This window comes from Chionomys nivalis, chromosome 1, assembly GCF_950005125.1.
Source record: "Chionomys nivalis chromosome 1, mChiNiv1.1, whole genome shotgun sequence".
In the NCBI taxonomy this organism is placed as follows: Eukaryota; Metazoa; Chordata; class Mammalia; order Rodentia; family Cricetidae; genus Chionomys; species Chionomys nivalis.
This window is the reverse complement of record NC_080086.1, coordinates 65,492,176-65,508,421: the sequence shown is the minus strand read 5'-3', so window position 1 is coordinate 65,508,421 and position 16,246 is coordinate 65,492,176. Positions and strand designations below refer to the sequence as shown.

At 53.0% G+C, this 16,246-nt stretch overlaps 1 protein-coding gene across 16 annotated transcripts in view; it reads right to left on the bottom strand.

Annotated features, from left to right (window-relative positions):
• Dysf (dysferlin) overlaps positions 1 to 16,246 on the bottom strand; it is a 201,592-nt gene that overhangs the window by 104,580 nt on the left and 80,766 nt on the right. For 8 of the 16 annotated variants that reach the window (XM_057791040.1, XM_057791074.1, XM_057791089.1 and 5 more), the window contains 7 exons: positions 10,559 to 10,600; positions 9,191 to 9,306; positions 8,748 to 8,861; positions 7,378 to 7,555; positions 6,718 to 6,842; positions 5,110 to 5,216; positions 398 to 590 (listed from right to left, as the gene is read on the bottom strand). In XM_057791040.1, coding sequence (XP_057647023.1) covers positions 398 to 590; positions 5,110 to 5,216; positions 6,718 to 6,842; positions 7,378 to 7,555; positions 8,748 to 8,861; positions 9,191 to 9,306; positions 10,559 to 10,600 — 875 coding nt within the window. The remainder of the gene's footprint in view (positions 1 to 397; positions 591 to 5,109; positions 5,217 to 6,717; positions 6,843 to 7,377; positions 7,556 to 8,747; positions 8,862 to 9,190; positions 9,307 to 10,558; positions 10,601 to 16,246) is intronic. The other 8 variants (XM_057791057.1, XM_057791105.1, XM_057791124.1 and 5 more) reach the window with 1 other exon arrangement.

Sequence of the window (16,246 nt, the reverse complement as noted above, 5' to 3'; positions counted from 1 at the left end):
CTCTCATGTACATGCCTGGGTACCATCCCTTCTTACCATCCTCACTTCCTACAGACAGGCACTGGTGGGCCAGGAGTCAGGTTCCTGGGAAGCAGGCTTCAACAGGAGACCTAGAGCCAGGCACTCTGGGTTCTGGTACTAGCCTTGCTCTGACATCCTTTGGGGCACTAGGCCTTCTGTTGAGTACCTACTGTGTGTCAGGCTCTAAGCTGGACCCTGTAGCACCTAGTACATATGTTATTGTGTCCCACAAATGGGCATACTAATATTTGTAAGGTTAAGTGACTGGCCGGAGGTCACCCAGCAACAGACCCAGAATGTATCACAGTGTAAACATTTGGTCTACATTCCAGGAGGGAGGAAGGTTGAAGAAGAAAGGCCCCTCAGGATTCATTACCTCCTCAGCCAAGGCACGGAGACGCAGAAGCCAGTCCTCAGCCTGCTCCAGGGCAGTGGGGAGCTCACTGTGGCTGAGCTTCAAGGCCAGGGCAGCTTCTTTGATCTGGTTCAGGTGACGGCCACGTAGCCGAAACAGATATTGATCAAGGTGGGTGGCAGAAGGTATTTCATGGATGGCACACAGGGGCTGGCTAGGAGAGACAGGTGGAATGTGCTTGTTCACCAGGGCTCCACACACCAGAGACAGGTGCGTGTATGCAGGTACACACAAGTGTGTATATTTATAGGGTCCTTGCTCCTATAAATATAGGAGAGAAGCCTGCTGGGCGCTCTCCTTGTGGCCTGTCTGCTCCAGGAGGTCTCCCATGCACACCCCGGCCCTTCTACTCCTACTCTGAAACATGCCTCTTTATTCCCAAGAGATCCTTTCGGGGCTCACCCCAACCTCCAGTCTGGTGGGTTCTTTTGTATGAGTATCCCCTCTCCAAGTTGACTGCAAGCTCTCAGAGGACCTATAGGGTCCCTTTCTTGCCCCCTTGTGTTGTCTAGGACAGAGGCCAGAGTCTAAGTGGCCCCACAGTAAAATAAATCCCTTCTGTGTTGGGCTCACACTTTCTCCAAGAAAGAAATTTATGGACCCCTGACTAGCTAGCTACTGCAGACACTGTGGGGAGGCCAGCAGCCATGAATACAGAAGCATCCACCCTGGCTGCCCCAAGACCGCCCTCCCAGAATCCTGAGCTGGGCTTTGGAAAGTCTTCTGAGCACTGGTGGGTACGGTACTGCAGCCCTCAACTAACAGCGCTGAAGCCCAAGTGAGGGGTAAAATTAAACTCCATGGTGTGTAAGAGCAAAGATCTCTGATCCCCCGCCCATCACACCGGGACTCTCTAAAAGCCCCGCAGATAGACGCTCCACACCGTTCCAGGGCTGGGTGTGCACACCCAGAAGAAATGCTAAAAAAAGAGGGGGTGAGCTCCAGTTCTCCCTTCCCAAGCAGGACCCTCCAGCTGGCCCAGCCCTTGCCCTCAAACAGGACATTCGTCAATGCTGCGCCAGGCCTGCTCCACGCTGCAGCCCCCCGCCCCCTCCCCGCAGCGTCTGGACTCCCGGCTCCCGGCTGATTTATTTTTTCTGCCAATTTCCCCAAGCTATGCAGAACCAATTACCGCCGGAGCGCCACGGCACCGCTCTGGCAGGCCCTCGGCGCGCTGCGTCTTTCCTGTTATTTTTTTTAATTGAATTTTTAGGGTGGGGGGAGCGGGTGCGCGAGCTCCATCTCGGGGAAACTTAAGCCCCGGGGCCCGTCTCAGGTCACGTACTGCACACCCTGTGGTAATATAATATTTACTGCCCCGAGGGTGCCGCGGACGGCAGCCCTGGGCCGGCGGCAGCGGGTGGAGGCCTTGCATGGTGGGTGAGGGGCCCTGGTGCGCAGTGGAGCAGAGGGCTGGAGAAGCCCAGCCAAGGTCAGAAAACAGGGAGGACCCTCCAGCAGACCACCCAACCAAAACTTCCCAAGACTAGCCCAGCCAAGCCCAGTCTTTCCTCTCACAAGACGCCCTGGCTCTTCCCCACCGGCAGGGAAGTTCAATACAGGGGTACAGAAAGGAGGGGAGTCTGAGAAGGAGACTGCATCCTTAGCCCTCCCTACAGATGGAGCCTGGCCACACAATACCGGGAGCAGAGCCGGCTGTTCACCAAGTCACCACCTGTCCCTGGGGATCAAGTTGGCAACTGTATCAGGACCAACCCCCAGAGAATGAGCTGGATTCATTCTTGAGTTGAGCTCCAGGCTGAGTCCAAAGAGATGACCCTCTCATGAGGAGAAACTCAGACAGCTTGCCATTCCCTGCAGAAGCCGCCTTGCAGTTTTCCCTGGAAAAAGTGGCCCTGGTCTGCACCTGCAGGAACTACTCCTGTGTAGAATGCCAGGAAGGGCGAATGGAACAGCACAGAGGCAGAAAGTCATACACAGAGGCAAGGGGTACATTATAGGGTGGGGAGGGGCCAACAAACCAGCAAGGACCCATAAGGCATGAGGGCTAGGAGCCACCCTGTGGGGAAATCAGTCCTCTCCAGGGTGCTAGAGAAGGGAAACGGGAGAGAATGAGGAAGGTAGGGTGGGTGGCTGGGCTGGGGAGAGGGAAGGGAGGTAAAGGTTGTGTGAGCTGATAAGATTTGTGCTGTGGTCTCTGAAGATGGTGAACCTGTGCAGACAGGAGATGCTGATGGAATGGGGGGGGGGCATGTGTGCTCTCAGGTGCAGCCTGGCCCAGGACAGATAAAGGGAGAGGAAACACAGTGAGTCTAGAGATCAGAGAAGAGGGCTTTGCTACATGGGTGTGGGGTTGAGGGGTGCGGAGTGGAAGGATGGTGGGGGAGGGAGGGCTAGACAGTATGGCTGATAGCAAGTATTCAGCCCTGGTCAGCCATGACACCTGCTCATGCTAAAGCCTTGGGGAGCATGGTGGCCTCAGGTAGTTCCTGGAGGGATGGATCTGGAGTCCCTTCCCTGAAGATCCTGTCAGATACCCAGAGAAAATGGGAACCCACACCCACTGCAAGCTCCTGTCCTGAACTGGTGCCCCCTAGAGGCTGGACATCCCCACCCCCAGGAGAGTGACAGAAGAGCCTGGCTTGGCAGAGTGTTTCAGACAAATCCTTCCCAAGAGGGCACCAAGGACAGCCTGGGACCAAGTCCTACACCCTCCTGTGTTCCAGCACCTCTGATTCGCCAGGGATTGGGTCCCACCCATTTCCAAAGTCCTAGTCCCCCAAACTCACCTGTTTGACCCCACAGCTGCCATGAGCAGTACTGCAGGGACCCATGTTCTTCCAGCCACTGTCTCATAAGGGGCATCACTGGGCATGACAGCCTCTCTGTAGGCACGGCCAGGGTGCAGTATGCTCTGAGAAGGCACCCCACCCAAGGGCCCCTGCAAGCTGATTGTGCCCCTGTGTGACCCCCCAGCACCACGTTCCTTCCACCTCAATACCGAGGCCAGCTTCATGCTGCCTCGTCACCCCCACCCTGCTTTCCTCCTGCTAAACCCTCGGAGAATGGCCAAAGCCCACCCTAACTGTCATGGCCACAGCTAGGGAATCAGGCTGGGCCTTTCCTAGGCCCCTAGCTCTAGCTGTGACAGAGTAGCACATGTCTTACTTGCTTGACATGTGAATCGGGGTGTGTCCATCAAATCCCTGTGTGCCTCAGTTTCCTTATTTGGCCCTCAGAGAATGGTATGGATAGAGCTTTATGATGAATGAACACACACAAACTTCCCAGAGCGGTGCCCGTCATGAAGTCTATGGTGCTCTTGGCTCCCTCCACATCCCTCGGCTCCCTCCACATCAGCCCTCCCCAGCACCTTTGCCTTAGCTGCCTGTATCTTAGGTCACTTAGCAGTCCTATTTCCCCTCTCTTGTCACCCTGAAGCTACAGCATGCATCTGACCCAGGGGTCTCCTTCCTCAACATACCCAAGTCTGAGCTTTCTTTGGCAGAGCCCCTAAAGCCTGCCCTGCCAGGCATCAGCTGTCCTCGGTACCCCTGGAGACAGCAGGCATCTCAGGACTACACTCAGGCAAGGCACACGGGGTCCTGGTGGTCTCCTAGGCTTCACTTCCTGCCCTACCATTTCCTCCAGGCATTCCTTCTTTGGGAAGATTCCACTGCCAGCTGCATCTGCTCTGAGCTCCCATGACCCCACTCTCCTAGAGGGCTCAAGGTGTACCCTTACCAGTACAACTGGGGCTGAGCTGGTTTCAGAGAGTGACCTGCTTGGGGCAGGACCGAGGCAGGAGGGGCTGTTCCTTCGGGAACATTTTATCTGGTTGAGGTGCACTTCCTGAGCAGGACATACAAGTGCCACCACAGTTATGCGTCTCGCACAGTGAGGGCATTCTCTGATCCCTTCAACAGGGCTCTCAGTTAACAGGATGGTGGGGGTGGCGACCCTCATACTGAACCCCATAGAATGCATAAGAGTGGATATAACCAAGTTCATTTCATAGCTGAGAAACCAAGGCCAAAGAAGCAGAGCTACTGAAAGCCGCCAGACTGGTGAGGGGCGGTCTCCTTGCATTTGTCATTGTGGTAGTCACATTTCCTCACTAGTCTTCCCCATAGTGACAGTCTTTTATTGATCAGATATTATTAAGTAATCATTCTTCATGCCAAGTTCAACTTCAAAGCTCTCTTTGCAGTGACTACCCTAGCCCTCCTGGATGTGGAAGAGATGCTGAGGTGAGGCCCCCTCTGCTGACCTCCGTTCCTATTCTCCCTCACCCCCAGTCCCCCCCTTTCCTGAAGCTGACAATCAACCATGTGCAGTAGAAACCTAAACAGAAACCATGGTCCCCGACAACATGGCCTTGGGGGAAGGAGGGGTGCCCCCACCCCAGCTTCTCCTGGAGATTCCATCAGGGAGCTATGAGGTCGGGGATCAGACACACAATGCTTCCCATTCAGGTAAGCTGGTCGCCCAGCCCACAGCTGCTGCCGCTGCTGCGGGGAGATTTATGACCTGTTCTAAACGTCACCTTTTCAACTCCCGGTGCCGGCTCCACCACCTCTGGGCTCAGCACTGGCCAGACTGCTGGCCAAGCGTGGCTGGGAGACGTGCTTCTGCTCACCACCACACACGAACACTCCTGAGGAGACGGGCTGAGCTAGGAGAGGCATTGGAGGGTGCCAAGTACCCCCTACCTGCAGTCTGCAAGAAGCTCGTCTGTCAGCTGAGCCACCAGGGCATCCATGTCCTCAGAGGAGCACTGTGCCTTCAGAGCCAGGTGGACCTGCTCCAAGTTAGCTTCCTGTGGAACAGGCAAGCCTAGGTCAGGAGTGTCACCACGGAGGGGGACCCAACTCCCAGGCCCCGTCACTGAGCCAGAAGGAGTAGATAATAGGAGCAAGAAAAGACAAGACCAGATGCAATCTGCCAGCACCGTTCAAGCCCAGAACCTTCCAGAACTCCCACCCCCATCCTCCACCTCAGAACCCCAGTCTCACACATGGTCACAAGGGTTCCCTTGCTAGCTAGAACTTCTTCACAGTCTGAATGCATCCTGTCCCACCTGCCACCTTGAGGCCAGACCTGACTCTGCACAGAGGAGTGGATCTCTCTGGGACTCCTCTGTCAGGTCCTCTACTGAGTTAGCCACAGGCAGATTCAGAGCTAGCCGGTCGTCTCCCCCAGCAGTCATGGAGCCTGGGCACAGAGACCAGACTCTCAGAGCTGACTCTCTTGGAGTCCCATCTGATTCCTTCTCTTGTGCTTCTCTGGGCACTTTCCCTAGGCCTGGGCCCTGAGCTGAAATACCTGTCAGCCCCGCCCCCCCGCCGCTGCTTCAGTCCTCCAAGCAGCCCCTCCACACTTCAGTCTTCCAGAGTGCATGAAGTGTGCCCCTCCCCGGGGGAGCCTCAGCCATGCTATCTGGGAACTGCAGCCTTCTGAAGTGATAATGAGGGATACAGTGGCAAGCCGAGCGCTGGTTCTGCCGTCTCAACTCCACTCCATTGGCAATAGCTGCCCATCACCACCGACTGCCAGTTCCAGGGACATCACCCCTTCCTTGCCCTCCTGCCTCCTTTCCAACTGTGCTCCTCGGTTGTCCTCAGGCCTTGTCAGTCCTTCCTCCCCACTGCTGCCCCTCATTCCTGCCGTGTGGCCATTCTGGTCTCCCTTGGGTAGACTTGAAAGAGCAGAGAGGTTCCCAGAAGCCTCTGCTCAGCCCCGAGGCAGAACTCCTCCCTCATTCAAACCCTCTGCTCCTCTCCCGGGTCCCCAGGTTTGGGACCAGATCATTTCTCTCAAAGCCCTTCATCTCCCCCAGACCAATGTATCAAGGCCTCACATCTCAAGTTCCACGATGCCCTAAAAGGCCACCTTCCTCCCACTACCTCCTGGCACCAGAACTCGTCATCCCGAGTCCTTGCCACGATATCCTAAATGAGGTCTTCTTCCTCATCCTCACATTGCCCCCATGACAAACTCTTGATGTTCCTTAGTTGCTCCCCTCACACCTTCTCCTCAGCACCCATGATTGCCACCTGGCTGTCTAGCTTCTGACTTTTGGCTGGAAGCTGGAAGTTTCTGGCAAGATGATGTATGTGGTATGAGTCAGGAGGCATGTAGTAATAAACACCAGCCATACCTCACACCCCAGCAGTCTCTCAACTCTCTGTCTCTCAGCCATCTACCACATCCACCCGGGGTGTCCCCAGCACCATTGATACCCATCTTCTCTACAAGTCTTCAGATACTTCCGGCAGGGCTAGCAGTCAGACACCATATCTGCACAGGATCCCACTCACCAGCCGGTCAGCGATCCTGAGGAGCTGGTTTTGCGTCTCAATTCGATGGCTGATGTCTTCCCAGTATGAGGACAGGACCACCACTGGCTTCACATTGCCCCAAGGCAAGTAATAGTAGTGGCACCCTGCAGGGAGGGGAGAGGGGCCTGAGCACTGGACAGAGGTCCGGGACAGTGAAACACGGCTCTGCAAAGCTCGGCACTCAGGCCGCTGGGCTTTCAGAACTGGCCCGGCTTGAGAGAGGACTCAAGGTAGACAGAAAGGACTCCTCTCCCCTTAGGTGTGTGTGGTGTGGCTGGTAGTCCCCAGTATCCAGACAAGGTACCTGAGCACACTTTGTCGGGAGACAGACTGCTAAGGCTCTCACATCAAAAAAAGAGGGCTGATCGAATACCTCTGGGAAACTCAATCTCACATCTCCAAGGTCTCCAAGCCAAGCTCCTAGACCCCGTGTGTTGATGGAGATGGCTCAGGAACAGGGCAACTCAGAGCCTGCAGGACTCCAATCTGGGGGTACAGTGGGCCCCCCAAGAGGAGTATGAGGGGCAGCACCAGCAGTAGAAGAGAGGAACCCCTGAAAGGGTTAGTATGGTTTCCGTGGAAACAGGGTTTAGGCTTTGGTGTCTATCTTATGACCCAGGTCCCTTCAGCCTCACCTACCATCAAAGACTGCCCGGCTGTACTGGGTGGTAGAGGCCAGCGGCAGGCAGGTGGTGTCGAATTTGTTTCCATAGTTCCCAATGCTGACCTCAAACTGGATGGCATCGTCCACATCCTGCAGCATTGTGGCCGAGTAGAAGGCAGCAAAGAGGGAGTATTTGCGCCTCCGGAGGTACTTCTGTGGGCAGAGTGAGCAGGCTACAGGTCACAAGGAGACAAGCAGAGCGGACCCCAGAGATGCGAGGCCCTAGCCATGACCAGGACCCAGAAACTCCTGGCTGGGCAGAGAGTGGCTGATGAGCCAAAGGAACAGCCTCCAGACTTGGTTACTGACTGAACGAACTCATTCCAGGTCCACGCGCATTCACTCATGTTTTCTAATACAATCTGCTCCTCCAAGGTCAGGCTGCTCTTTAATCCAAACCAGCATCGATGGCACCACCATGTCCACAGAGCAGGGTCTCCCACAGTGTCCCTCGGGGCAGCCTACACCTCATCTGCCCCATAAAGGGTCTGAAAGCTCTCAACAATCATGCCCTGCCCAGAGCTATACACACACACACACACACACACACACACGCACGCACGCTCGCTCTCTCACCAAGCAGCCTTGCACTCTGCATAGGCAGCCTCAGCCATATGCTCAGAATGTGTAGTTCAAATTGGCTCCTGCAAGCCCACGGCATAGGGCGAAGACAATGTAAAACATTCATGTGTCTTGACATGAAACACTGTGATCTTAGTCACCTCCTTGGGAAGTTGAGAGGAAAGGAGCTGAAAAGTTGGGTTTGGAGCATGTGAATGGGCCGATAACACTTAATATACGCCTACTGTGTGCATACATCAAGTCTTACTGTTTTCACTACCATCTCCTAAGGTAAATACAACTACAGACAGAAACTGAAGCAACTGGCAGGTAGCAGGGCCAGCGTGGAAACCCGAGGTCACCAACTGCAGTGTGCAGATGCTGCTGGAGACCGTGCTTTGCTCTGGTATTTCTTAGAGTCTTCATCTATACATGGAGTTAACAACAGCTACCTTCCCACCTGCTGCATTTGTACATGTTGGTGGTAAATGGTGTTGCACTGGCTGTGGCTAGCTGTTCCCACGGAATCCTTACAAAACAGTGTTCGGTTTTGTATAGAGCTCTGAGTTCCTACGATCCTTTCCCTTATCTCCCTTAACCCTCAAAGCATCCCTGGGGTGAGTATCACACTACTCCCACCTTACAGCTGAGACTCAGGGGCCCTGAGAAGTGCTGCCATAGTAAACACGGGTCAGAAACGAAGAAGGCCCTCTACCACGGTCCTGAGCGGCCTCGTCTCTAATCCCTACAGCAACCCAGCTCTCTCCCCGAGCAGTGTCATCACCTCCACACGCAGGATATCATCAGCAGCAAGATCTTCCACCTTCTGCTCACTGTGCTCCACAAGTTTGGTCTCTAGCGACAGCAAGAGCCGGCCTCGGTAAGCCACACCTTCTCCCTGCAAGAGAAAGTCGGGTCACCAGCGAAGGGGTGAGGGCCAAGGGACCACAACACGTGACAACTTAATATCATTCACCCCTACAGAATGGGATACACCTATCCTCCAACCCAGTCCACGGGGATGACACCTGAGAGAGATGGGCCTGGGTGTCTGGGGATGGAGACAGTGATCAGGTCTGACTGGCCGAAGATAAAGAAGACAGAGGGCCTAACAGAGGAGATGCTCTGAGGGTCTGTCCAGGCCTCCTGAGGCCCACGGGTATCATCTGGGCCCGAACACTGCCAGGTCAGCCTGGAGACCCGTAGGGGATACGTGTAGCCACTCACCTTTCCTGTGTTGAGCTCCGCATAAGGGTCTGGGAAGCCCGTGAACTCCCGAGGACTGCCATAGAGGTTCACATAGCAGGGCCCGAAGGTGGGGAGGAAACCCAAGTTGTCATCCACTGGAAGACACAGCAGGAGTCAGAGAGGTGGCCCTGTAGATCTTCCAGACACCTTCAGGTCTGACCCACCTCTAGCCCTCAGTTGTCCTCACAGGCCCCAGAGAGGTAGCGCCACACTAGCGATGACTGGGACCGACCGCTGTCCCGTGATCCTCGGTGTGCTGAAACGAGGCTGTTTTCTAGTGTGCTATTAGTCCTATTTCACTAACGAGGAAACTGAGCCTCAGAGATGTCACTGATCACAGGATAGCAAGAAGACAGGACCCAAATGGTGCAAGACACTCGGCTGATCTATACACAGCCTTCTCTCTCAGGCTATGGGGGAGGAGGAACAGAGATGATCCCAGAGTCGGGTGACCACAGAAGCAATGTCCCTCCCTACACACACACACACACACACACACACGAACACATGCATGCGCGCACACATGCATGCACGCGCACACGCATACACATTGTGCAATGGGAAGTTGGAGAATGGATAAAGGAATCAGTGCCTTCATCATCCCCACCTTCTGGGAGATGTTCTCTTGATAATGTCACAGCTGCCCTTCCAGGGACAAGACCTCACTGGCCAGACTTGGAAACCCTGCAGAGGCAGGGTGTTCCTTTTAGAGGACATTTCCAAAATGCTCAAGGTAGAACCACCACCAGGCCCATCTGAGTGTCTCTGTCCACACAAGAATGAGCCAGGGCAAGCACCGGTAAAAAGCTTCTGCGGAGACCTATCCAGCGGGCCGTGCGGCTGTACACTTTAAGTCACACCGCTGAGACAGTGCAGGGAGGAGGGGCAGCTGGAGCTAGCCTGCCCATTACCTTTCCATGTGTTTCCTCCCCCAGACATCAGAGCAGACAGGATTTGGCTTTGAGAAGCAAAGGGGGAGGCCTTGGAATGATGGGACTCGGGGGAACCACTACTAACTGTGTGTGTCAATCATCACCATTATGATTTACCTTGTGAATTATGTGTCAAGCATTTCTCATTCCCCTGACCACCTCCAGATCCCCGAGATCCCTCGCAATACCCCTGGTCAACTTTGCCTGTCCTGCTGGAAGCATCAGCTGAGGCAACAAGCCTAGAAAGGAAAGGCCTGAGAGGCTAGAGGAACGGGCCTTAGAGTGACTGAGACTTGCCAGTGGTCAACTCAGGGGCCTGGCAGCAGCTCAGTCCCCCTCATCCAAGTCATAAAAGTCCCCTCCAGCAGAAACCCCAAGGTCCCATCCCCTTGTCCCCTAGGTGACAGCAACGTACGGTCAGTGGCTTTCGGAGGCTTGAGTACACCTGCCGGCTCCTCTGAAGCATAAAGAAATGGAAAAGGGGTTAGGGTGGGCGTGGCTTGGTGGAGAATGGTTACATGAACAGGATGGAGAGCTGGTAAACAGACACTGTGGATGTACAACAAAGGAGGGCACACACCCTGCCCCCCCAACTCCAACCAGGCAGCCCTCAGCACCTCTCACATGAACTTCCATTCAACACACTCAAGAAACAAGACAGGAGAACATGAGCAAGGAAGTTAGGACTACAAGGGGTGCACCCACCCACTGTGACAGTGGGGTTGATCTATTGGGAGCTCACCAAGGCCAGCTGGACTGTGACTGAAAAAGCAAGGGATAAAACCGGACTCTCTGAACATGGTGGACAATGAGAGCTGATGAGAGGCCAAGGACAATGGCACGGGGTTTTGATCCTACTTCATGTAGTGGCTTTGTGGGAGCCTAGACAGTTTGGATGTTCACCTTCCTAGACCTGGATGGAGGGGGGAGGACCTTGGACTTTCCACAGAGCAGGGAACCCTGACTGCTCTTGGGACTGGAGAGGGAGGAGAAAAGGAGTGGGGGGGGAGAGGGGCGGGAGGAAGGGGAGGGAAATGGGAGGCGGGGAGGAGGCGGAAAATTTTTTTTCAATAAAAAAAATAAAGAAAGAAAGAAGAAAATATGCTTTTTCTACATTATATACTGGTAGATTAGGAGGAGTAATGCAGAGAAAGAAACCTGAAAAGGGAAACACGAAAAAGCCATTGTGGGCAAGCAAACATCCTGGGCTCCAAACATCAGATTGACACTTGGGGTCCAGCACACGGAGCCAAGGCCATTCAAGGCACAACATCTCCACCTAGTGAGAGTGTCTAGTATTGCAACAGATCACAGCACATTATTTAATCAACAGAAGCCACCTGGGTCTGGCTTTCAGCACCAGCGGTTTCCAGGGAAGATAAGAGGCAGATGTTGTCAGCTAGCACATGTACACACACATACACATATATATACATGCACATATATAAGCATATGCACTTGTAATAAAAATATGTTAACCCTTTTATTTTCCCATAGATTCATGAGGCGCTGCCAGAGGATGTTCAACAAACATGCAACATGCAACCCGGAATGGCTTATCATGCTGCAATGTTACTCTACATTTATTTGTTTGGGGCTGGAGAGATGGCTCAACAGTTGAAAGAGCTGACTTTCTTCCTGAGGACCCAGTTTCAATTCCCAGCACCCGCATGGCCACTCACAATGGCTAGTGGCTCCAGACACTCATAGCAAAAGACACCAATGCACATGATATAAAAATTTTAAAATGTATTTGTTCTCTCAGAACCATGTAGCTGTGACTTGGACACCCTGGGTGGCCCAGAGAATCCAGGTTGGACACTTCTGGAAGACTCAAAAGAGGAGTGTGGAGGAGGAATACACTAAAAAAATATGGGTGGTAAAGAAAGCTGGAGAGGAGAGGCCAAAAGCCCCAAGAGGGGGCAAGGCCCTGGACTGGCCCTTAGATCTCTGCAGCCAGGTCTTGGCTACCACTGCTGGCTGGTAGAATCAGTGTGACAGAGACTGTGCTCTGTGAAGGTTTCCCTATAGGAACTGAGCTGGGCCCTTGGCAGGATGACCTCCACAGGCACAGCCACAGTCCCCAGATTCTACTTGAAGCTCCTTCTAAATGATGCTTGTCAGGAGGCCCCTGTTGTCTTTAACTAGTGAAACCAGGGTCACCAATGTGACCCCTGCATGCTTCTTGCCAGAGACTGACTTTTACTCTGGCAACCAGTCAGAGACAGTTGTCTACCGGTCCCTCCAGCCAGCCAACTGATACCTGCTGCTGGCAACCAGAAGAATGGCCCAGGCCTCCTTGTTCAATTGCGTATTTGTTCATTTAGGAATCATAAGCAGATATAATAGTGGGCCTTCGCATGGCCCTGCTGACGTCTTAAACCAGTGCTTCCCAAGTTGAGAGCCCGTCACAAGTCTCCGATACCGTGGTTCACCCCAGGTTCTCGCCCCTGTGTCTGCAGACAGCTCATAAAGTCAAGGGCAGGGTGAGTAGAGAAGCCACCAGACACAAAGCCTCTATTTAGTCCTGGCCGTCCTTCTGCCAAAACACAAGTGTTTTGCTGTGTTTTCCCTGAGCCTGGAGAACTGGGCCCGAGGAAGCCCCAAGGCCCAGATGAACACGCCCAGCTTTTCACTGTGCGGGTGAAGCCCATCTCCTTCACCTGGGCTAACTGGAAGGGAAGAGCAGACTGCCAGTCACAAGTCACAGCTCAGCAGGCGGTCCCTGGGGACACATGTGTACCCTGCAGAAGCCAAGCCATTACCTTTTAAGCTAGCCCTGCCAGCTCCCAAGACTCGGCAGAGCCCCAAGTCCATGGCTTTGGCTGCCTGACACCCGCCTGGGCCGGTCAGGAGGGGAAAGGAGAGATTGCTGGGAAAATCACCATCATCCATAGTCCAAAGACAACTTTGGTTTCCTCAGTGCTGTCCTGTAGCATGATGCTCATATGGGTGAAGGTATCAGAGATGCCCCGGGTGTCACAGGTCCCCTATGCCCACTACCTTTCAAAAGAACTGCCACATCTAAGGGGAGTGCAGACTCCATTTTTTAACAAAAACAAAGTCTTCCCTTAATACACTGGTGCACAGAGTCCAAAGAATACTTCGGTGTGCCCAGGCAAATTTGTAGGCAGAAGGGCTGAAGAGGCAGTGTTAGGTCTTGTCCTTACTGGGGACAAAAACAAGGACACAAAAACAAAACTCCATGCTGAATCAAATCTTCTGGAACCTCAAGGTGGGAGGAGAGAGAAAGGAGTGGGGCTTGTTTGATCGGCTCCTGGTTTTGGACACAGTCTCAACCAGTTAGCCAGGGCGGGTCTTATACTATGTAACCAAAGACGATTCGAACTTCTGATTCTTCCGATTCTACCACCAGCACTGAGCTACCAGGGGCATGACACCATGCCCTGTTTGTGCGGTGCTGGGAGTGGAACCCAGGGCTCCCTGCATGCTGGCCAAGCACTCTACCAGCTGGGTTCCATTCTCAGCCCAGATCCAGTTCTTATAGTACAGTTTGCATTGGGGAGAAACGAGAGAATAAGACAGTGCGCTGTCCGGCCACAGTAAGAAGGACAGAAGAGAAGAGAGGAAAGTGGCGGAGACATGTTCCCAGGGAAAGCCAGGAGCGAGGCACCCTTAGTTAGACAGATCTTCCACCTGAGAAAGGGGCCCACCTCTGTAGGAAGGAAACCCAGAGAACCTGGAAAGTCCCAAAGAATAACCCAGTTTGATCAACAAATTTAATTCTAGCTATTTTGCTGCACATTCCAGAAGCTGGGTGCAAGAACAGTCAGTGGTCCAGCCTTTAACTCCACCCCTGAAGCACATTGGGTTGCTCATGACTTGAGCGCCATCTAGTGACCATGGAAACAACTTTCTCACCTCATTAAACCTGGGTCATAGGCGGGTTACAGGATGCAGTGGTAGCGTCTTTGCCAAGCTTGCCCGAGGCCCTAAATTTAATTCCCAGTACAATAAGCAAATGAACAAGTAAATAAATCAATGACACAATAAAAAGAAGGCCAACAGCACACCAAAAATGAAGACTGATTTGAAGGAGGGCCTAAACTCTCATCAGGTGGCTAAGGACAGACATAGCTGTATCATATCAGAAACTTTCCCAAAAAACACTCAAAAATGCCATACTGTGCCTTGACCATCATTAGTCCCTGTGTTCAGAGACAGAGACAGTACCAGTGTGAAAGCTGAAGAAGACTTGTGGCATTCTGGGTGACCAGAACTTCCTCGGTATCACCACATAAGAAACTGTCCCTGTCTCGGTGCATCTGTCTGTCTGTGCAAAGCAGCACTTCCCCAGACCCCCTGACCAGCTCCCTGTAGGAGACTGCATCCGGGGAAAGAGACCTCATAGCTGGGAAGGAAGGAGCCTCCAATAGCAGAACCTTCTAGAAGTATGCCTGTGTGTGCTGAATGGCTCAAAGTATCAGTGAGGAAGTCAGAATGGCAGGTCAGCACTAGACATTGAGGGCAGGGCACTGAGTTCACTTGCTAATTCTCAACCTTGGTGTGTATTTGAGATTTTCTGTAACCAGAAGTCTCTGGGGACTGGGGATATAGCTCAGCCGGTAGAGTACCTGCCTAGCATGCATGAAGCCCTGTGTTCAGTCTACCACACTACATAAACAAACATGGTGGTACACACCTATAATCCCAGCACTTGGTGGGGGGGGATCAGAAGTTAAAGGTCATCCTAGTGAAATCAAGATCAGTCTGACACATGGGACCCTGCCTTTAAAATAACAACAACAACAATAATAATGTCACATGTGGCAATACTTATACCTTTAATCCAGGCACTCAGGAGCCAGAGATAGACAGGTCTCTAAGAGTTCGAGGCCAGACTGGCTTCCTCTGACCATTGTACACCTGACACCAGAGGAGCTTCAAGTTCCAAGCCAGCCAGGGCTACTTAGTGTGACTCTGTCTCAAAAGATATTTTATTTTGAAATGTTTCCGAGGAGTTAAAAGAGGGGATGAGAGAACATTGGGAATGAGGCCCATGGACCACTAAAGCTTTAGAGTGGCAGAGATATACAGAGACCCTGCCTTGTCTGCGAACGCCCTTACTGAGCATGCTCTTTAGACAGTGAAGAGCAGTGAGGGAGGACGAACACCAGGCAGGGCTCTGATCTCCATGAAAGCCTGTATCTCAGAGAGGGGCAGCGGCCTCAGCCATGGAGACACATCTGTAGGGTTCCGGAGAGCATTTGAACACTACAGGAAAGAATTTGGGGTTCCCAAACTCTCAGGCAAGAAGACGAGGAGATGCAGCCTCTTGGGATGGTTTCTATGGGAAGACAAACTGAGGCAAAGAGGGGCAGAACTGATGCCGAAAATAAACGGTGGTTGGTACTGAGGGTGAGAAAATGATGAGATGACCTGGCTGCCTCTGCACTGAGTCCCAGACACCAGAGGAGCTGCCAGTGGGAAATCCGCTGGACCCCCTAAGAGGAGGCCAGGGAGCCCCACTTTAGAGAGAGGAGACTGAATGACTCCCTGGCTGGCTGCAGAGCCAGAGCTCTCAGCACGATCCCATCCACCTTCAGGTGTCCGTGGCAGAGGCCAGAACAAGAATCATTCAGCTTGAAACCCCCTATCTCAGAGAGCTTCAACCAAGAATCTACCAAAGGTGTCCTGCCTAACCAGGCTTCCAGGACGACGGTGGCCCCACAGTGATGTCATGTTGTCTCTGTTTGTGTGAGCACAGTCAGCGAAGTTCACACAGTAGGGTCGCCTGACAAGCTGTTTCTTGGAACTTACAGATAAATGTTGCCTGACCAGCATCTTCGAGAGGCATCCGGAATCTGGTCAGGTTCCCACCCAGAAAACGAAGCAGACTTTTCTCAGAAAACACACCAAAGCAAATTCAAAGTGTATTACATATTGAAAGGGGAAAATAAGCCTTAAAAGTAAAGTTGGTAAAGATTTGGGATGCAGTTCATTTGGCAAAGCAATTGCCTAGCATACACAACACGCTGAGCTCTGTCACCAGCACCACAGACACCAGGTGTGATGGTGGACACGCGTGTCCCACAGCTTCAATACTTGAAAGAAGGATCCAGAGTTCAAGGTCATCCTTGTT